This window comes from Lepisosteus platostomus, chromosome 6 (genome assembly GCF_059453375.1).
Source record: "Lepisosteus platostomus isolate fLepPlt1 chromosome 6, fLepPlt1.hap1, whole genome shotgun sequence".
Taxonomy (NCBI): domain Eukaryota; kingdom Metazoa; phylum Chordata; class Actinopteri; order Semionotiformes; family Lepisosteidae; genus Lepisosteus; species Lepisosteus platostomus.
In genome coordinates this window covers 60498686-60521771 of record NC_142616.1, presented here as the reverse complement: position 1 = coordinate 60521771, position 23086 = coordinate 60498686, and the positions used below count along the sequence as shown (strand labels likewise).

Sequence of the window (23086 nt, the reverse complement as noted above, 5' to 3'; positions counted from 1 at the left end):
CTGAAAAACTAAATTCATACTAAAGCAGAGGCAGGAATACTCTATGGAAACTCTTACTGCAGTTTGTTGAGGCTATCAGGTTTTTAGACTGTAAGATAATACTGATATTCTGGATATATGATGTATGTTATAGAAACTTGGGAGTTAAGAGATATCTAAAACCACTTTAGATTTAGCAACACAAGGTGGACTACAGCTTGCAGATTATAAAAACTAAAATGGATCAAAGTGCAATGCTATGAAAGTATAATTTCCACTTGGGCTGTTCTAATTCATTTGAATGAAATACATTTTCACTTCATTTCAGATATTTCTCATCTAAAGATGAGCGACTTCTGCTTATAATTTTAAGGCAGTGGTCCAAGGCAAATTACATACTTAATTTAAACAGCAACTTGCTGTTCTTAGTTTGATATGATGAGGTAGAGCTATACTGCATTCTTGTGGCCATTAGCTCTAACTACAAGTTCACCAAATTACTGTAAGTGCTTTCAAGTGCAATTTATACTAAAGTACAATGAAAGGCCAACAGCCAGATCAATAATAATGGACACACACATTAAATTATTTATTCTTTTTAATAGTAAGCAGATAGAAATACTGACCTCAAGCTGTAATTTCTTAAAATCACCCGGTGATCAGTGTTTGGTATTTTAGCTACAAATTGCCAAAAAGCCATCTATGAATTACTGTAGGTTCATCACTCTCTTCTTCTCCCCACTAATAGCTGGTGTGTGGTGAGCATAGTGGTGCACTATGGTTGCCATCGCATCATCCAGGTGGGAGCTACACATTGGTGGTGGTGGAGGGGAGGCCCCATTACCTGTAAAGCGCTTTGAGTGGAGTGTCCGCTATATACAGTATGTGCTATATATGTAATGTAAGTGTAAGTAACTTATTAAGGAGTGTATACAGTAATAACATCTGTATAAATTATGATTAAAAAATACATGATTTTAGTTAAGCCAAGATGAGCACAAGGTACTTCCATGCCCAGCTTTAGAAAAGAAGATCACCTGGGTGCGATGCACAACACTGAAGGCTGAGGAAAAAGCAGGGTTTTCCCAACAACAGATTAGTCCACAGAAACTGGAAAACGGGGTCTATGAGGCACATCTTGGAAGACAAAGTGTCACCACACTAACCTACTGTAAGACTATCACATCCATCAGAGCAATCTACAATACACAATCATTTTCACACTGCTGTAAGATTCTAGGAATAAATAAATCACATATTAGCTTAATACTCAAAGCCTATTCAGGGACAACACATAACAGAATGCTGCCTTCTGTAGGTCAAAGAACACCTGTAATGGCTGCAGGGACAATGGATGAATGTTTTATTCAACAATGAATGCTGGTTTGCTCTTCACAAACATGTCTGAAGAAAATGGTTATGGAGACAAGTGACGAACCTTGTGATTTGACAGTTGTGTTGTTCAAGACAACCAATATGGAATTGTATCTGTAATGATGTGGAAAGGGATCTCTTTTAACCCTAGGATACTTTTAGAGCAGATTAAGGACAAAGTTACTGTTCAGAACTACACTATGTCTTTGAGAACAATGGTTGGTCAGTCTAGAAGCATAAAGTTTCCAGAAGGACAATGCAAGACCACACAGTGTCGGGATTAGAATGGCATAAAAAAAACTTTTTTGTTGTTTCCACCACAACATCTGTGGGAACAACTCACCAAATTAATTCTGTAGAAGATAACCATAACTGAACAACCTTTACTGGATGGCTGTAGATGCACAGAAAGAGTGGAATCCCCAAAACATCTGTATTTAGAATGTCCCCAATGCTAACGTTCTAATGTTTGCACTTGGGCAGTACAGTATATCACATTTCATAAAGAAAATCTAGGATTCTTTGATCTTTATTAATTGATTTTTATTTCTTAGTTCTTTTAATATTAAGTCCATTATTAAGAGTATTAAGAGTCCATTATACTGTACTTGAGTTTGCCCTTATTTTGTGCATCGGTATTTATAGTGAACACCTACAGTATATTTATATTTCGAAGATATTTCTTAATTTTAGACAATAAATGCCTCCAAAACAACAAAGAGTGCACATAGATTTCTTTAAATTGTGGAATGATTTAACTTCTGTGTTTTGCATAACATTTATAAAAATGGAATAAAACCCTATCTATAGCATTATAGATATTACAGTAAATGTACTGTACAGTAAAATGCCATTGTTCCTTTTTCGAAACATTTATTGAGTTTTCAAATACAGTGAAATCAACACTATCCCACAATCATAAACTCCAGTGTTCGATTAACCCATTTAACTCTATCCAGCAGGGAGATGACCTGAATTTCTTCGGCAATGAGTGAATATGGCCCCATCCATAATCCAACCCTGATATGTTAGTAAAGTGAAGTATAACTAATAGAAAACATACCCATACTAACCATTTATGTTGCACACAATGCACAATAATATAATTCACCGTATGACAGTAAACTATGTAAGAATTATAGCACATACTGTAGGAGTCTCCACCAAACTGTTTTTTCCGTAGTGAACCCAAACAGCAAATGTTCAGCTAATGACCCCTTAAATAACTGGAATCAGTTGCCTTCTACACATACTGTAACAACATACTGGCTTTGCTGTGATAACTGAAAGGTGATTTTACTTTGCACTAATAGAAAAATAGAGCCGTTATTGAAATCTCTTTTCAAATATTAAGACTGGGACCAAACTTAAAGATGCACTTTATTGACTAGAAATGAATCGGCCCAAAACTACAAGGTTACAAAGTGTCTTTACATTTGAGAATCATGTAATCATCCTCACTTCAAAAGAAAATACTAAGCAAGATACTCTTTTACATAAACAACAGATATTCCTTTCAATTCATCTTTGTGGTGTAGCATTTCAAAGGGGGGATATTTTGACAACCAAGACTACTTCAATTTTTAATGAGATACTTTACACATCCTGTTCAGGCACTTTAACTTCACACAGCTGAAGCCAGTGTTGCTGAAACAGCATGACATTCAAACACAATTACTTCAAACTACTCAAGTGGGTAGTTTTAATATAACACAGTGAACAATCCAAAGCAGTATTTTTTAGGACAGCTATTCCAAAATGATACAAAGTAATAGTACGTAAGGTGCACATTTGAAAATGTGCATTTCCTTTATGTCCGAGATCTCATACCAACTCTAGGCACTGAACCCGGATTCTCTGATTGTACTGGTTCTCAATACTGGGAAAACAGGGTCATTATAACTATAGGTGTTAGAAATTCAGAATTAAAAAGCTAATTCTGTCAAGTGACCTTAAACGATGAATCTGGGGCATACTTGAGATACCCTCATTGTTTTAATCATTCTGTATTATGTTCTACCTATAGAAGGCAGATAATGTCCAGAGCAATACCCAAAGCCATTCCACGAATTTCCTATTATTTATTCAGTGGACACATGAAACCAAAAACCGACCTACATTTAAGTATTCCATTCAGTAGTAAAAGTTAATATGTTAGCCTTCCAACAGTCTGTTACCCACAACATTATAGAAGACTGAAATACTGTATCTCAAAGCACTACAACAATATTTCTAAAACTGTTAGCTTTAAAATCATGCATTTCACATTCTGAGGAACAGGACTCAATGTGCAACTAGACATTACACTGTACAGATGATGTATTAGTCAATATGGTATGTTGGACCAGTTAGACAAACTGCTAACACTCAAGTTTTATAAAGTTTTTATTTTAATAAAGAGAACCTGATTAAAATTAACCCTTTCCATTTCTATTCAGTTGTGATTAAATATCGTCTAAATAGAGCGCTAGATACTTGTCAATGATGATATACTGTACAATACAGTTTACACCGAAACTCAGAATGAAACACAAGATAGATAAATTACATCAGATAGCCGAGGTTTATAACATATTTTCAGTAACTGCGCAAACAAGGCGGTGAATGAAGTCCACAAAGGTTAGTTCTATAGGTTAGGTTAGAACTGTACAGTATATGCACTACTGTGCTCTTCGCATGAGTGCTACAGTATAAGAAGCCCCCTAGAGTGGTTATTTTGCATATGATAAAACATCGACAGTTCAATAAAACTTTTTTACCAATCTACTCAAAGAAAATTGCGTATTAGTTTACGTAAGTAGAACCTGAATTGAGCGCCGAGCTCGTGCTACAAACGAGTTGCTTAAGAAGTACTTTGAGCAGCACCGGCTGAGCACAGTGCTGCGCGCTTATCAATGTTTCAGCACATGAAGGCGAAGAGCACTTAAGCTTCTCCTTCACGTCTTAAGTGACTCCCCCCAATCACATTAGTAAAAAATGTTTTCACAATTTAAAAAAAAATAGAAAAGAAAAGGGAATATCAGCTGTACCTTTATGGATTTTTCTTCTTAAGATTGCTTGAAAGAACAGCATTCTTTCCTTATGTTCCAACGATGTTGCTGTTGTTATTACTGTACCTGTCCTTGACAGACGCTTCAAGTTCTGCCTCACCTCATTCGTAACCCAAAAGCCTTGCGTCTCCCGACAACAGCTCACCCAAACGTTAATGAAGCGCACCTGGGGATGCAGTCTCTCTTAAACCGTTAATCAGCTATCAGCATTAATAATCACGGCTTCAATAACATACTGCATCCCAGGGCATCGGAGATGTTGAAAATTTTAAGAAACGGCTCGTTTCCCCCGGTTTCAGAACGTGTCTGCTATCATTGGCCAACCGAGGCGTGTTCTTTTTTCTCACATTATTAACCATATATTTCGAGAAGTACTGTAACTGAAAATAATTTCACTCCCCCCATACACACAAAATGCAAAACACTGCACAATACCTTCGGGTGTTCTGTTGGCCCATTTTGGTTATGTTGTATAAAACGCGGAGATAAACGAGAGTATACGAAAATTAATTTCGAAAGGCAAAACTCAGTTTTGTTATTATAATCTTCAGGCACACGTAGTGCTGAGGGTCTAAAAAAAACTAGCTAAATAGATTAACTAATATTTTTAAAATCCATAACAAAAGCATACTCATTCTATTAATAAATCCGGAGTTATCACACTTGTAATTTTCAATAACGTCTTTAACTCATTACTACAGTGTCAACTAGCATTACAGAGGTGAAAAGACGCATCAAGGGGATTTAAAATGAAATGCGAGAAGAAACAGTATCCGTCTTCCATAAAAATCTAAATGTTTGTATTTCTGATCTGTGCTTTTAGCAGATTACAGGTGCTTTTAGGATCTACCCAGTATGTAAAGGAATTTTATTGGTGCTGCAGAAAAGCACACTTTTGAAGCCTAAATACATTCCATGGATGCTTGTACACTGTGCAACAAAAGCTATGGGTTAGAAGAAAAAAAATTGGTTCCATTGCATGACTTATAAGAAAGTGTACTACAGTTTAACTATTGCATTATTGTTGTTACAGGCATAGGCTACGTGGTAGGATGACTGGCTAACACTACTGCCTCACAATTCTTGGATCCAGGGCTTGACTCCAGACTAGGGTGTCTGCCTTCTGTGTGGAATTTCTTCGTTTACCCTGTGACCACAGGTTTTCGGTTCTCTGGCTTCCCCACAGTTACCAAAGACATGCTTTCTGGGTTAACTAGCGTCTCTAAATTATCGCTTTCTATGGGCCCTTCAGTTGTCTGGTATCCCGTCTGGAATTTATCCCCAACCTATACTTCTGGGTTAGTTCCAGGGAGTTGTTACTACCCTTACCAGGAATAAGTGGCTTTATGGAGTTTGTAAAAGAAGTTTGGGAGGAAGTTTAGATTCTAATCACGCACACTTGTGTTCACCTATATACTGTAGGAGTTCCCTTAGTGTGTCTCTCTCACATTCATCCCTCCACCCCGTCTACACCCTTGCTGCAAACGTCCTCAATCAATCTTCACCATAGTGGGGGAGGGGGGCAGCCTACCTCAAAGCTAGGCAGCCATTCCCTCAGCTAGGCAGATCTCACCAAATCCTGTCTAAGTAGTTCATCCTATATTATATTTACAAGGATCTAATCAGACTACTGAACTGAGAATTGATGGATGTTACAGTTTTGTTGTACCTTTGTTGTATGTGTAGCCTGCAATTGACTGGCAACCAATCCCAGCTTGTCACCATGTGACCCTCCTTAAGATGAAGCAGATAATGGAGAAATGGATTTTAAAAATGGCTTATGTCGGTATAAGCCCCCCAAAAAGTAAAAGTTGTCCTTAAATTTAGTAAGCCTCCTGAGGAATGTAACAAAAATAAGAATGCATTTAGAGCAAATCAAAAAAAGAAAAGTGTTGTATCAGTTCTGGGGTGATGGGGTGGAGCAGTGGCTCTGTGGCTAGGGATCTGCGCCTGTGGCTGGGAGGTTGCCAGTTCAAATCCTGCGGTCTATAGAGGAATCCTACTCTGTTGGGCCCCTGAGTAAGGCCCTTAACCCCAACTGCCGTATAAATGGCTGACCCTACACTCTGACTCCAAGCTTCTCTCCCTGTCTGTGTGTCTCATGGAGAGCAAGCTGGGGTATGCGAAAATACAAATTCCTAATGCAAGAAATTGCATATGGCTAATAAAGTAATCTTATCTGTAATTAGGGGAGTAACACAGGGATCTGTACTAGGACCACTGCTGTTCCTAATTTAGATCAATGATCTAGAGTCTGATTTAGTTAGTACATCAGTCACGTTAGCAGATGGATACCAAATTAGGGTGATTAGCAAATGCTAAAATTGTATATTGCACCAAATAAGCCTCATTTAGAGTTTTGGTCAGCACGTTGTCATGAAAAAAGAATCAGAGGACACAAGTGGAAACTATTTGGGAGTGCATTTAAAAATGAGAGCAGGAGGATCTTCTTTACCCAGGAGGTGGAAGGGTGAAACAAGCTATCCAGCCATGTGGCTGAAGCTGAAACCTTGTCTTTCTTCAAAAAATGGCTGAATGAGATCCTTAGAAAAAACAAAAACAACTACCAAACAGGCCTTCCAAACTGGGCTTAAGAGCCTACCCTGGTTTGCAACCTCACTGTTCTTCAGATACAGTATGTATTTCTAAAAAAACGTATTAAACTTGAGTAAAGGTTAGAAAAAATAACAATGTATTAGACAAAACTGCATCGGAAGATGAAATTGCACAACCAAAAGCCCAAGATTCCTGATAAATCAACTAGATCAAGTTTAATTTTTACACATTATAGTCTGATTTTGCTTTTGCTGTCTTCCTTCCAAAAATTCCATTCAAATTCTGAATCCATGATTGTTGATTTTCTGAGCAGAACACGTAACAGATAACCATACAGATCACGTACTGTACTGTATATAAAAAACAGGAAACTAAGGCAACTACTGAAAATGAAAGGAAATATAAAATCTAATCAACTCCTTCAAGGTGTAATTAATTCTATCAAAGTTTATTTGATAAAACGTGTTTACACAATGGCCACCAAGACAAAGGATTTTACAATGTTTAATATAAGGTAATGTAAAATTACTGTTGAGTAATAACTTCACAAATAGAATTAAATACAATGCAGGCACCATACACCACAAAATCAGGAAGAATAAGTAGTCATAAAAGGAGTTCAAGCTGCAAGTAATGAAAGTAATTAATATTTTTAAGGAGAGCGAGACCTCAGTGCAGCTTAACAAGAACACAGCAGATCAGTTGATTACAGAGGAGGAGGCCTGGAACATTATTGGTAAGAAAAGAATGTATACAGTAGATTTCTGAGGGAAAATATGTCTAATTTCTAGAGCTGGAAAAATATACAATAACAGGACATTGTAGAAGACTTCTGTATCCCTGGAAATTAAGTCAATTAAAATAATGATCCTTCATGATCCCCATCGATAGGTGTTGTCAACTAAATATTTGATTGTTATTGTTACAGAGAGTAAATACTTGCTGAGCATCTTCAGTTAATGATCATTTTATACTAAGCAGATCCAGGTGTGGGGATGTAACATTTTAATAAACAGAACAAGAGGATTTTCCCATTTTATTGCAGAAGCTTTGGTACCACAATGTCAGTGTCTAGCATTTTGACTTCCTTCCCACCTTTTATCATACTGATTTCCTGTCTATTATTTCTACATTGGAGAAAAAAAATAAACAAGGCATAGAAACTTTTTTACTTCTGCTGTACAAGCTGAAATAAACTGGGAGGATCACGGAAGCCCCTTGGCAAAAGTGAGATCACAAGCATTTCTGCAGCGAATGCCTGAGATCTATGTAAATAAGAAAAAAACAACACTCCACTCAGTTCCAGCACTGGGCCTGTCATGTATATTTATGCTTTATTCCATCTGGTCTCCCCAGACTAACAGCAGGCTATTTTCAGGGCTTTCATTTCTGAAAAGAAGAGCTGGAGCAGACGAAGATAGAGCAAACAAGAGCTTGTATTTTGGCAAATACCAGAGTCTGAAACAACAACAAAGATGCAACAGATAGGACTACAACATACAGCAGACAGAGAGGAGAACTGGTAACTGCAGAGAGGTGCTTTATTTCCCTGGCGTACTGTACAGTATGTGAAAAAATGCCAGTAATAAATCAGAATATGTTCAGCCACAGAGCCACTTCTGTGGCCTGATTTTAACTATTTTTTAATAAATCTTCTGAACACTTAACACCAGCCAAAGTGTCTCTGCATTGACATCCTGAAGCAAATTCAAAATTCTGCTTCTAAGATTATCGGCACTTGATGGTTTATCCAAAGACCAAGTCTGTGATCTTCATTCATCCATCCGTTTTCTAGCCACGTCATCCAATTCAGAATCACAGCAGAGCCAGAAACTATCCCAGCAAGTAACAGGCGCAAGGCCATCAACGGGACACTGAGCACACACACCAGGGCCAATAGGTCCTGTACAGCACACAATTCAAATACAAATGAATATTGCTACCAGCAGCTTTTGTTGCATATAATGCCTTACAATATATCTGGACAGGTTAGGTTTGAACTTGGGTCATTATTATTAAGAGCTAAGGCCTTTTAGGGAGAGGTAAGGACTGGCAGAGTTATACCAAATGATGACCTCACACTTGACACTACAGTATATAAATGTATAAATGTATAAACTGTATAAATGACCAGGACCACAGGTTAAAAATAGAGATTGTAGGAGCAGAGTGAGAATGAAGACCCTTCATTCTCTCAGCCCTCAACAAAAGTATTTGGTTGCATGAAACTTGCCAATTATTATGGCACTGATCCTTAGTAAATGGCTTGATGATGTTCTTTGGTAAGAATGTGCTAAATGGCCTCTTCTAATTACATTAATTTCTTATACTTGTAAAAAAATAGTATATTATTCACTAGAAAATTATTTGTACTGTACGTTGAAACTAAACATGAGATGACAAATAGGAAAAATCTATAGCAAAAAGAGGTATGCATTCATTGGAATCTTAATAAAGGTCACATTCAATAACTCTATTTTGTACCATGTGTTTATTCATGCAACTTTACTAACACAGAGGCTTTTTATAGGGTCTCAGCAGTGCAGCACTGACAATGTAAGATGTTTATTTCTTTCACAACTTCCCACATTTGCATCATCCCTGCTTGTCCTTCCAGTAACAAATTGCCATACACATCACTGGGCATTTCACAGCTGCCTCTACTCACCCACCTGCTTGTGTACTCTATAAAGTATGCACAGTACATGCCTGGTTAGTCTCTGGTGGGGGGTATACTGTAGTCCCTCAATTGGTTCATAAACAGGTTCTATCTTTCTCCTGTCACACACTTCACATCTTATTCACTCCCCTCTGCCAGGCTCTCACATGTTCGGTACTTTAAAACAGATTGACGGTGCCTGAAAGCAAAGCAATAAAGTCACAGGCATAAGAAAACATGTTAAGGAATGACCACTCTGAATCTAATGTGGGCACATCTCAGAATATGTGTTGATGCCATACTGCTACAGCAAATATTGTCATCTGCTAGTACTACATTTCATCCAACATTCACTATATTGAGTTTAAATGTCCACATACTGTAAGTTTCCTTCTTTATTATATTTCGTTGTTTTAACCACTCATTTTCTAAGGTATAACCTGTTTGTTTCATGCTCTTTAGAACTAAAAGGTGAGTCTCCCTGTGCATCTTGATGGACATGAGACTGAAGAAATCAATCAGAGGGACACGCGCAAATTGATGCTTATTAGGTACAGTATCATGACTTCAATAGGTTATTTTGAGGTACCTGTAGCCCTGCCCACTAATTAACCTTCTGACCAGCAGCAATGGTCCTGAGCAGGGAGCAGATCCACAGATGAAGGCTGAAGAGGAGGCAGGAGGCACAACCGATCAACAGAGGCAGCTTTGAACCCCCTTCCTTTGTCATTCACTGGATGCTAGTTAAATAAGTGCTAGTTATTCATCTGGTGGTGTAAGGATGGTCAGATTAAGAGAACTGAAGTGGCATGTACTGTATGTGCTTTAGAGTTTTGATATGGAGGGGAAAAAAAGTAGTTTCCTACCTGAACCATTGCTTAACTTGATGAAAATAATAAGAAAATTCCCTGTACAAGAGAAAAACCACAGGATGCATGTAACGGTTCATGACTCTGGTCTATTTTATGCTCATTTGTTAAGTCAAGGGCAGGTGTTTACTTACAGACTGTACACCAGTGCTGAGCTTTGAACCAGCAAGTACATTAATCACTTAATTGACCATGCTGCATATAAAATAACATGTCAGCCAGATGGCTTAAGAGTTTTTTGTATTGTCAAACTAACACACAGTTATGTGATGTTTATATAGCAGTCTAGCAGAATTTATTTAAAGAAATATATGATTAACAGTTCTAAATCAGGCTGTAAACATGAAAACTAATAACATGTTCATGCACTGACTGTTTGGGATTCCCATGAAATGTATATATAAACTAGAAAAGTCAGGAACTTTGTTGCACAAACACAGTGAAATCTCATTTTTCTGGTTGTGTCCCCTGAAGTTTCCTGCTCTAAGTCTCATGCTCCTGTAGTGCAGTCATGCCCCTTTCACTGTGGGTCTTTCAAAATCAAACAGGAGATGATGTTTAAATCATAGGTTAAGTTCTCCTTCCAAGAAGTCATGATAGGCTCAGAACTTCACAAACATTACAGCATTCTGACTGCTGGGCAGAGGAAAGTGTGAATGCATTGTGGAGAGTTGGATGGTATGTCTAATCCAAGCGCACAGCCTTTAAATGTTTTAGCAACTAATTTCCAGTGTGCTGCCTGGAATGAGAAAAGTCTAAAGAGATGGCCACAGTACAGGACAGTTTTTGTCCTGCACTTATTTATTATTACGCAGCACTTTCCAAAGACTATATATACTATTCGAAAGCTTATTGCCCTCTTATCATTTGCAGTAAACTAAACAGGCATGTTACTCGGTGTTACTGGCACAATAAATAGTTACTGCACACAGTGGATTGTGGATTCCACCCGTTTAGGATTAAAACCAAGACTCAGAACAAGAGCACTAGTCTTGTCATTCAGACAGCTCTATCCTATATTACCCAAAAACACAACTTACCCAAAACCCTATATTTTTAAAAACACTATATTTTAATAATAATTTAGTTTATAAAGCACTATCCCAAAGGATACACAGAGCACTTTTCACAGGAAGCCACTTCATTGAACACAGAAGTGAAGCATCACCGAGGTGAGCAAAATGTGCAAGCAGCCCCACTGCACAGCAGATCAGGAAAAGGAGTGAGAAATTGTCCCACCAAATAAATGAAAGGCCAGCTTGTAAATAGTCCTGATTTTGCATGCTCAGAAAGGAATCACGACAATACATCAGGATTAACACCACCTGTCTTATGAACAGAGCCATGGAACCTTGAATGAGCGAGTAGTCATGACTTTGTCTTAATGTCACTTCCAAAGGACGGCCCCTGAGGCATGAGGAAACACTGGCGTGGAAATTCTGGTCCAGAGGGAAGAGTGGCACCTACTGGTATAACTATACTATCCTACAGCACCACTAGCGGAAACTACACGGTTTTCCTTGAATGTATTCAATCGCAGTACTGATCAGGCCCAGCCCTGTTAATTTCTCAGATCTGACAAAATTAGGCTAGAAAGTGGTAACAATGATGCTCAACAAAGACATTGTCAGATTATAATGAGACACAGTTTATCACCGAAACAGAATTTAACCCTGAGTAAACCTTAAAGGTAGCTGTAAAAGAAATCAAGAAAATCACAGACTTTCTTGCTTCTCAGTCTAATGAGGGCACTCATCAGCCTGATGGCAAATATAAACTGAGGCTAGAATCCTCTGAGACACAGACAAAAACATGATAATAAAAAGATTCAGTGCTTAGCTCTGAGCTGTTTTGCTGTTAGTTTAGTTCAATAAAAATAAAAAGATGAAAGGATCCTCATTTTAGCTCCACAGATAATTAGAATGTATTAGCAGCTGCAGTCAGAGATAGTCAGTGGGGATTTTGTTGTTTTTGTTTCACACAGCAGCAAAAGAGCTGCTTCTCTTTTTGTCTCCTATAAACCAGTAGAGAGGCTGATGGTTTGTCTTCTGTTCATCTCTAATACTGAATGCTTATTTCCAATCAGAAATAGTCACTTACACACAGAATCTTGTTTAGCTGATAATGTTGCTGCATGTACGCATCTGATTTTATACTATGTTTTGTGTACGATACACCATATCATATTTCTGCATTAGAAATAAATATTTCACTGCAAATGCGGGCATCAAATTCCCCATCCAGACAGCAGAAAAAATAATTGTGACCAAAATATTAATGAGGCATCGCTCTACCCAATATTTATAATTTACGCTTACTTGAATTAACTCCTGCTGTGCACTGCTATTGAGGTCCTTTTTTATCATTTTGCATTTTGTGTTTTCCATATACATTAAGCACAGTTATTGTCAGCAAAGATTTTGTCCCAGAGCCAGTGGCTAATTAAGAAAATGATATTAGGAGATTGCCTGGAATGAAAACCAGAATACCATGATGGTACTGTACCTTAACCCCACCGAAACCCAGAATACGATTATACCATGGTCAGGATTGGATATACTTGAATGACATGAATATAGTCAGTTTTCTTTACCTGGAGTAAAATAGGAAGCTTACTGGGTAAAAATGAGACTATTTGTCTTAATCAATGAAGGATTCTGTAGGAACAACATTTCAGGCAGTATGCACAGAAGGCTGATCTGCAGAGTAGCTAATGTGAGCAATTCTGTTTGACCTAAGGGAAAAACAACTCCTTGATATCTGTAGCAATTAATATTTTGGCCATCACCAACATATTGTTTATTACATCCATTCAAAGAGACTATTTTGTTACATTCTCAAATGTTTGTTCTGCTTAGCCACAAGACACATGAGAAGCACAAGACTCTGAGGCTGTTTGTGATCAACTGTAACAAAAAAACGTGATGAAAAATTGTCACCATTTTGCTTCACCTCAAAGTTTTTTCATAGAACTTTAAATGCAGAAAAATAAACTAAACAAAACAAAACACAGCAAAATGTCAGAAAATGGAGAAGCTGATGAGATAAGTTTGTTGGCATTGTTTTATGCCAGAGAATTTAATACATGCCTAGAGAAAGAAACAGCTGAAAATCTGTTGTATTGAAAGAAAATGGTTTCAAACTGTAGCAAAAATAAAATTCTTCAGAGTGACTTTCATAAAAATGACACAATCACACAACCCTATATTTATAATCAGTACTTTATTCAGTAATTTATATTGAGCTTAAAATTTCATATATAAAAGTGACAAAACATTCTTAATAGATGCAACTACTGTAGATTAAAGGCAAAATCACTGCTGGATACTTTTCTGTCACGAAAAGAAGATGTCATGAACTACTTAGAATCACTGCTAGAGATTGTATGCTTTCTGTCTCTGCTGAAGCAAGTGAACCACATGTACTAGTTTCATGTATCCTTGTCAGATTCAGGCATCCAGCTCTTGCTAAGACAAAGGGGTCAGTCGCCTGGAGTGACCTTCTCGTTGATTTCAACACAGGCCATGTGATACACAGTAGGTGTATTCACCACATTTACAATCCTTCAGCAGTGTCACTGCTAATATTCTTATTGTCCTTATGGGGCTATGACACATTGTGATTGCATGAATACAAGTCACACAGTTATCAATATGTGTACAGTACTTATATTTCATATTTACATGAGATGGGATTGTACAACCTTATCTGCACTGTGTACTTAATTCTGGTTCCATAGTTATTTCCAATTCCAAATTTATTTTATTTCAGTACAAAATGAATTCTTGTTGTGTGGCACGAAGGTGCAGATGTTAGCATTGCTGCCTTGCGGTGCTGGGGCTCTGGGTGCATATCTGGACCTGGAGTGTGGAGTTTGTACTGTATGTTCTCCTCAAGTTTCTGTGGGTTTCCTCCACTGGTCGTGGTTTTTGGTAGGTTAATTGGTCTCTATGAAACTGGTCATGGTGTGAGTGTGTGCCCTATAATGGACTGGCTTCCTGTCCAGGCTGAATCCCACCTTGCCCCTGTTGTTTGTCAGGATAGACTCAGGCTCCCCCAAGACCCTGTACTGGATAAAGCAGTTAAAAAAATGGACGGATAGATGTTTTAAAGCTATGACTTGATTGGCTAAGAACCAGCATTACAAAGCACAATCAGGATAATTATAAAACCATACGTTTACAAATAGCAGAAATAAGAAACAAAGCAACACTGTAGAACAGTTGTTTGAACACATCTTAAACTCCCCACAAGTAACTTTAGCTGCCACAATCCCTGATGTTCTCTTAGCAAACTTCTATATTGTTGGTGACTTGTGCTTGTTGTGCATGTTGGACAAACATTGCAATTTTAAACTAATTATTTGGGGATAAAATCTGATCCTGTAGTACTCCAAAGATAAGACAATACCATAATCACTGTTTCATAAATAGCCCTGAGCAAGGCTGGTCCCAAAGGCTTTTCACTCACTACAGATTTTCAAAAAACGCTACATTTAGAAAATGTCATACTAGTTCTTACATTATCCCATTTCTGCATCTAAATCCATACTGCTATCTAAAATACACCATATTTCAAATTGATGATCTGAAATCACACAGTGCTAGTTGAGCTACCTACTGTATTCAATTATGGCTAAGGTTTTGTCAATGAACCAATAGGAAAAACCTACTGCTAGACCACAAATAATATCTGAACAAGAAGAACTAAAGGCAAGCATTCAAAAACCCTGCAAATCTGTGCAAAGTTACCAGAATAGGAGTTACAAATGAAAAATGTGAAAAATGTGAAATTACAATTACAGTGAAAAATGTAATTGGCAAGCTTTCAAATGTTATGGGAAATATCACTTAAACTGAACACTGATAAGCTTAATGTATTTAAATAAACTGAGTATGGGATTGATTTGCAGTCCAAGATACACAGTATGCTGTTGTTTAGAGTCTGTTACAAAAATATGTACTGTACTCTTAATAAGTAGATAATATTTCAAAACAAAAACACACGGCAGATTTTCTAAAGGATAAACAGCAATGATCAGCCGTGAATTCTAAATGTATTTATGAAATCAGTCCCACATCTGGTTGAAGTCTTGCATGGACCTGAATGCTAAGAAAAAGAAAAAGCACCATACCAGATTTCTTCACTGTATAAGGAAAAATGTAAGAGCATAAAATCTTCGCTGGCTAGAATAGAATGTTTCTAGCAAGCAACTATATAAAAAAACTGTGCATTTGTAGGTAATAAAAACGTCACACAGAAACTACTACATACTATACCATTACACATACTGTACTGTATCAGTGGTACAACGTCAGAAAACACACCTACAGTAAAAGACATCCACGCAGTACTGTGTAAAAATAATTCACATTAAAGATTAATTGTAATACTGGTGTCGTTTCAGTTTCTTTCTTCCTGAGCTTGCTCAAGCAAGAATAGGGTAATGTCCTTTGGGATGGTTTTGGATACATACACCAAATGAAACAGCTGGCCACTCAGACATCTATGGTCTTGGGAGAATTTGACTGACAGGAGAAAATTAGCTGACCTACTGTAAAAGCAAAACCAAAAGAATCACCTAAAAGAAGAGTGACATTAACTTTCTGCAACCATTCATACTACTTTGCTTTCTTTTTTTAAGTATGTTAAAAGATAAATACCCAAAACACCAACTGTTGTATTAGTAATATCAAACCAGAAGAACTTTACAGGCATTAGTTTAATAAAAGGTGAAATGTTAAAATAATTTTAAAATAAAGTTAAAATAATAGTTTTGGGTACTTGTACTAGAGATCTATGCTTTGCCATTTTGGACCTATTTTAAAATACATTCCAAACTGGACAGATCTCTCCATTTTTGTAACAAGGATCCTGCTTTCATACACCATTTCTATACTTGACTCTGTGATCATGTGGCCAACAACCCAATTTCACACTGTTCCAGTTAAGTACTCCTCAGGCAGGTGGGGCTTCTTTTAAGGGCTGGTAAGGGAAGACACAATTACAATGCTGTCATATCAACCTTAACTTGCTGAAAGCAAAGGTAGATAGAGAGCATTACTCGAAAGTGATGAGTTGACGATACAAACAAAAAGCCCATCATTTCTCATTTAAAATGCCATAACCGGTCGGTTGTAAATCAGCAGGATGTAAATCTCAGCAAAAACAGCAGCCGATATCATTTCCATTTTCTCAAGAGTGGTTTAAATAATTGATGGCAAAAGAAAGAAACAACCCTGTGTTAACAGGAGCAACCGACTCATGAAATTACCAAATCGCAAAGCAATGAAAAGCAAACTAAAGGCATGAAAAATGGTCCACCTATTGCTAGAGTTTTTAAAATTTAGAACAGAAGATTACTCTAATTGCCTTTCTTGTTTGTTTTGTGTTTCTTCTTGTGGTTGTGAGGGTGTCCCATCCCTGATGGTATCAAAAATTCATCCCTCTCAACAGCAGCAGACAGAAGTCAGTATGATCTTATTTTTGACACAGAAGTGTCTTTGATCACTGTTCATTGGTGAATTCCACATGGTTCTTTGTTGCATTTTTCCATAGGGATGACACAAGTGGTGTGATATCCTACATCTTGTCAAAAGGAAGAAAGGAAGAAGGAAAAGATGGCAAAAACACCTCCACAGCCCAGGGGTTTTAATGTCAGGAATAAGTCCAAAGTTATGACATTTTAGGCATTCAGAATTGTCAGTTATTTCTGTTTTGAATCTTTCTATATTCAGCTTTAAAGCATCCTTGATACAGTATATAATACAGCAGGCATATTTTACAAAGCTTTTTGAAATAAATAATCAGCCTTACATCTGTCTCCTAAAGGAAGTTTTATTCTCATGAAAAACACAGAATAGCACTGCAGATCCTGAAATCTTAGCATTTCACTTCTTACTTTTTCACTAATTTAATTTCTGGCATGAGATGGATCAGATGTCTACAAATATGGTACATGAACAAAGGCACTTAAGATTTCATAGAATAATAATATTATAATAACATTCATAATAATGGTATGTAACATCAAAATAGGTCAGCTAAAATTAGAAACAAAAAGTGTTCAACTCCCTCATTTAGTATAAAGAAACATAGGTTAAAGACTTTAATTTCTGGATGTTGTCGGTATTTGCTTATTTAATCCAGAAAGAATTTTTGTTTATCGTCAATTGTGGATATACCTATATATAAAACAATAATATTTAACTAACTTTGGAACCAAAACTTATTTATTTTTAAATGAGTCATTTGGTGATATTACTTTAATTATATGAATATTTTACACCTGTCATTAGTCAGTAGATGGCACTCCAATTGCATAAACAAGTGAAAATGAAAACCAGAAGATCTTCTGAACATAATGGATCAAGGGTTAAAAAATTAAATGGAAGAATGATGTCCAGCACTTTTTAGCCACTTAACAAGCAATCTTTTAGACTGAAAGTACTCATAAAAGAAATCAGAACCGAAAATCTGAGAATAACATTTTACAATTTCTTGATATGCCAAATAAAAAATGGTGCATATATCTTTAACAAAATAAATCAGAGACATATAAATAACCTCAGTGCACCACAATATGCCAAAAGCCATTCTAAGTATAATACTTCTTGAAACAAGATAAAAATCATACAAGGAGAACATGTTTAGACATCTACTACTATCATAAGGATCACAAAGCTATTTCTCTTTTAAAAACTCAACATGAAAGGACACACTGTACAAAATGGAGATAATGCTTATACTCACCTAGTATTTTTATTTAAAAAGTCTTAATAAAAGGTTTGAAAACATTTGTGTGAGTTCTGATTGGTTGCAGATAGGTCATGATTTAGGGTGATAGCACGCGAGTCTTTGTGATTTACATTTGGTCACAAATATCAATGTATCATAAAAATCAGAAATGTTCTGTCATTATATAGCTTCTATTGCATCAGAGGAAAATAAATACAATACTGAGTACTGACTTTTTTTCATAGCTTTATAAACAATATGTATGTAATACAGTATATACTGTACAGTAGTGGACAGTATATTATACAGTACTGTATATTTGTATAGTACAGTAACTACAATGAATGCCCCTTTTTGAAAACAAGCTACTTTGTTTAAAAGTAAATTTAACTCATTTGAAATGAGGAGATAATTCTGTTTTATTGAATCTGTAGGAAACAAACAAACGTTGAAATGTGGACTGACGAAAGACGAGACTCACTGTAATCAACATAATTGCATTTTTTTCATCTGTGTTCTGCAATATTGAACACCTAGGGTGGCATGGCTATCATCACTGCTGCCTCATGGCTCTAGGGTCCTGGGATAAATTCCACCCTCAAGCTATCTGCGTAGCATTTGCAGGTTCATTTTATATTCTTATGAGTTTTCCACCTGCTGTGGAAAGAGACATGCTGGGGGACACATTGGCAGGTCATTGCCATCCATTTGAATTACCACCCATTGCTCTGAGTTCTGTCTTGTGCCATGTGCTACTGTGATGGGCTGTGGTTTGCTCACCCTTATACAGTACCTTAACGATATAAGGAGGTCTCTAGATAGGTTCATTTTTGGAAACAGAAAAAAAAAACATTAATCTTAATGTATTTAAAAGGAATCAGATTGTTATCAATTGAAATGCTTCACAATTTTATTAGGTGTACTCTTCAGATGTTGAACTGAAGCTCTTCATGACTGAACTTATTTTTTCAGGCAGACAAATCTTAATTTGCTGGTCTTCCTGCACCATGATTTAGCAGTAAAAAAGTAGCTAATAATAACCCCCTACTTGTCATAAAACAGATCTCTATGCTTGAACTGCTAATGCACTTCCCTTTGAGGGTTTCAAGGAAAAATTTAATGAAGTAAGTAAGAGTTTAATCAATAGTGCAATTACAGAAGCCTAAATCTGAGATTGCAATAGCACCACCATTCCTTATTATAGCTTTAGATGTAACTTATCACCCTATATAATTAAATTTAATTACATGGGCTACATAAAAAAGGTATTTTGTGCTCTAAAGGGTTGTATCTGGTAAACGTACTGTAGCTCCTCACTATTCCAATAACTAAATGCTGTAGTAGAATTTAGAAGGACCACAGCTATTAAATAAACATACAAAATATTAAATAAACACTCGGTCACTCTAAAATCTAATGAATAATAAATTATGAAATTATATTTACAAGGAAATCCAATAAGAAAGCTTCTTACTGATTTACGTCATTACTTATAAAACAATTCATATTAAAAGCCAATTCACCCTAATTGCAAAATGGAGTTTTAGAACGATTTGTTTTTCTATTTGTAATGAATGTCTAATTGTAAGACTTTAATTTGCATTGGATCATTTCTTGAGCTGCAGTTTTTCTTATTTTAACTGCAGTATTGTAAGTATTTCAAGTAGGTAGCTGCATCAGCATGCGTAAGCTACAAAGGAACAAGTAAAGGTTTCCATACCTACTATACAATACTGAAAAGAGAAGAAAAGAAACACAAAGTTTCAGCTGTGGAGCCTTCTTCAGGTGTGGCATCCATTGTGTTTCTTTTCTTCTCTTTTCAATATTGTAGGTATGGTGATCCTAATATTAGAAGCTTTAAAAAGTATTGCAATAAACTGTGCAATATAAAATAAAATAATGATGATGGAAAACCAAGGATAAACAGAGCAATACTTACAGTACATGCTGAGAGTTATAGTACCAGTAGTTTTTTACATGTTTTTCCCAGTGTTGGATTTTATTAAAATATTTACTTGTCAGATCTACAGTATTTGCTTATCCTAATATATACTTTATCATCACCTAATTTGACTAGTTTGCTAACTATACCAGAATCTAGATTACTAGCATAAATTAGGAAGCTTAATGGTCCTAATTCAGATCCCTGCAGCATTCCACTAATTACTTCACCCCAGTTTGAGGATTCATCCCTTATTGCTACTTGTTTCTTTTCTTGCAACCTGTGAGGAACTACTGTATCAAAAGCTTTCTGGAAATAAAAACAGTATTATATGCTCTATTAGTATCCATTAGTTTAATTGTTGTTTCCATACACTAACATAACAGAATTGACACTTATAGTACAATTCTAGTGTTAGTGGCTACTTTCTGTTGTAGAAATCTGGATTAACAGATTGCTCAAGAGTAACTCCATATCTTGCCTGTTTATGAAGGCTTGCCTGGGGTAACAAAAGCAATTTGCAATGGAAATGTAATCAGTATAACATGTACATTTAAATTGGTTATCACATGTTATATACTATACTAAATATACACACAATTTAAGCATCACAAGAAAAACACAATGGAATCGTATCAAGGGGGAGTATTTATACTGTGGTTATGTATATAAATGCAATCATAAAATATTAATTTACTGTAGCATAACCATACAAATATATAAAGACATTTCTAAACAACTGTGTTACATTACATTAGCGATTAGTTAGTTATTTTCATATCCCATCGCATTTGGTTTTCAGAGTAATACAGGAATTATTAGAGGGCTTGTTAGAATTAATAACATGTAAAAATATAGTTTTTAAATAATTAAATGATGTTAGTATTGAGCATTATCTGAAACTTAGTTGAGTATTGGCACGCACATAATTTACATAATACATGCACAGATGTATAAGTAAAAACTGAAAAAAAAACATTTCAGCATTTACAAAAATTAAAAAAACTACCGCTAACAGAAAAAAGTAGTTTGCTAGGAAGGACCTTCTTTTTAGTTGTTACTGGCTCAAACTGTTTAAGTAAAAAAATATTCGATGGCATGTAGCTCCCACAAAGAGATCTTATTATAGATTCTTCTTGGGAAACTCAGAATGTGAGTCTTTATTACTGCTTTCACAAAAAAAACTCAGAATATCACTTAGCAGGATCTACAGTAAATATATGGTTTCATATAACACATGACTTCCTCTGATTTGTGACCTTTCTGAGGTTCTTATGGTTTGAGATATGCTAGTGTGAATCCAGGAACCCGGAAACACTCATTTAAAATATTATTTCTGCAATGTAAAACATTTGATTAAACGTAATATTTTATCTATTTCATCTTTTAACGCAGTGGTCCCCCTTCTGCTCCTCAACATAATGTGAGTTTACAATAGCGCTCTGTGATGGAGTTAATGATCCTTTGACATCTTAGTGCAAACATCTACTTTATAACAGAGTATCGAACAGTATATAATAGTAACACTGACATTTAATAATAAGAAACAATAAGAACAGGTACGATTAGTACAGTAGTTGAATTAAAAGTACTGTATTATGCTCATTATGCTCACTTTTACATTTCAGATAGTGTGTGCAAGTATTGTATCTTCAGGCAAGGTAAAAGCTGATGAAAGCACATGAACAAAACAGGTTAAAGCTGAGAATCTGAAATCAATTAGCTGTGTCAACATTCCAGGAAAACTGGGCGTGAAATTGAGATTCAATTGAACAGTGATACAGTATGCTTGGTTGGTAGTTTAATGTTACTGTATAATTAAAGGACTTCGTGGATACACCTCAGATCACATTAGGTATCATTAATTTCTTGCCAGTAATTCATAGGAACATTAGGACATCTACAGATAGGAACAATCTGGTCAGGCCATTTTTTCAGTAGTTTCAGTCCTGTGTACAGTCACATCAGACACCAGACGTACTGTACTACAGTACAGTACATCTCAGACTCTTTTTTTCTTGAGTTTTTAAACTAAATTTGATTTACTACATTTATTAACTATTGTATGATACACAGAAAACCAGGGTTAAGAAATGTAATTCATTCAGACAGCTGAGAGATAGTACCCAGTATAAAAACATAGGAATGGTTAAAAAAGAGAGAAAGTCTCATGGTTTGTGCGCTAGTAGTTAAGTGACCTGAGGATCTCCTCTAGGTATTTCTAGAAATATGGGTCGACAATATGGCTGGAGAGCTTATTTCAGACTCCTACAAACCATTACTGTATGTAAAGAGATACAGGTCCAAAATTCACACCTGTGTCCTCTGGTTTGTGTTTCACTGCAGGTTCTGAAGAAGACCAATAGATTGACTTAGTGAATATCCTTGGGGGATTTGATTACTTATTTCAGGCTCCCTCATAGTCTCATCTGTTCAAGACAAAACAAATTCAGTTCCTACTGCTAAATTATATACAGAGCATTAAAATAAGCTTAATGTTGTGGAATCATTTTGATCAACAATTAATGACTTTCTGTGATACTGTTAAATCTGTAGTAAAAGCTCATTAATCACATCATTATTAATTACTTGGTACAGGTGATGAGGTGATGTAACCTGTTCAAAGTCATGCCTGGTGAAAATCAAGATGGAGAAACACCATGTCCCACTTAGAAAAAGAAAAAGCTTTCATTGTCGTGTTTGAGGCAGAATTAAGTTTGAGCACTGTTGTTTGCTTTCTAGGGTGTTCGAAACAGCAATTTCGAGCCTGGATTGGCCCGCAGTCTGCCAATAATAGACCATGATCTGGGAGTAATGGCACTGACAAATATTGATGGGGAGGACCAAGTTCAATAGCCTGTGAAGGAACATCTAGTCACTCTGCTTGTAGTGATTGATAGCAACATGACTGCACAGCACT

The 23086-nt window shown here is 36.2% G+C and overlaps 1 protein-coding gene across 6 annotated transcripts in view; it reads right to left on the bottom strand.

Moving 5' to 3' along the window:
* The window catches only part of grip2b (glutamate receptor interacting protein 2b), a 298078-nt gene that overhangs the window by 104427 nt on the left and 170565 nt on the right, over positions 1-23086 (bottom strand). Inside the window, exon 1 of one of the 6 annotated variants that reach the window (XM_088636700.1) lies at positions 4383-4717. The exons of the other annotated variants lie outside the window; for them this stretch is intronic. Coding sequence (XP_088492826.1) covers positions 4383-4425 — 43 coding nt within the window. The 5' untranslated portion in view covers positions 4426-4717. Of the gene's footprint in view, positions 1-4382; positions 4718-23086 lie in introns of those variants that run through there. 6 annotated transcript variants of the gene reach the window in all.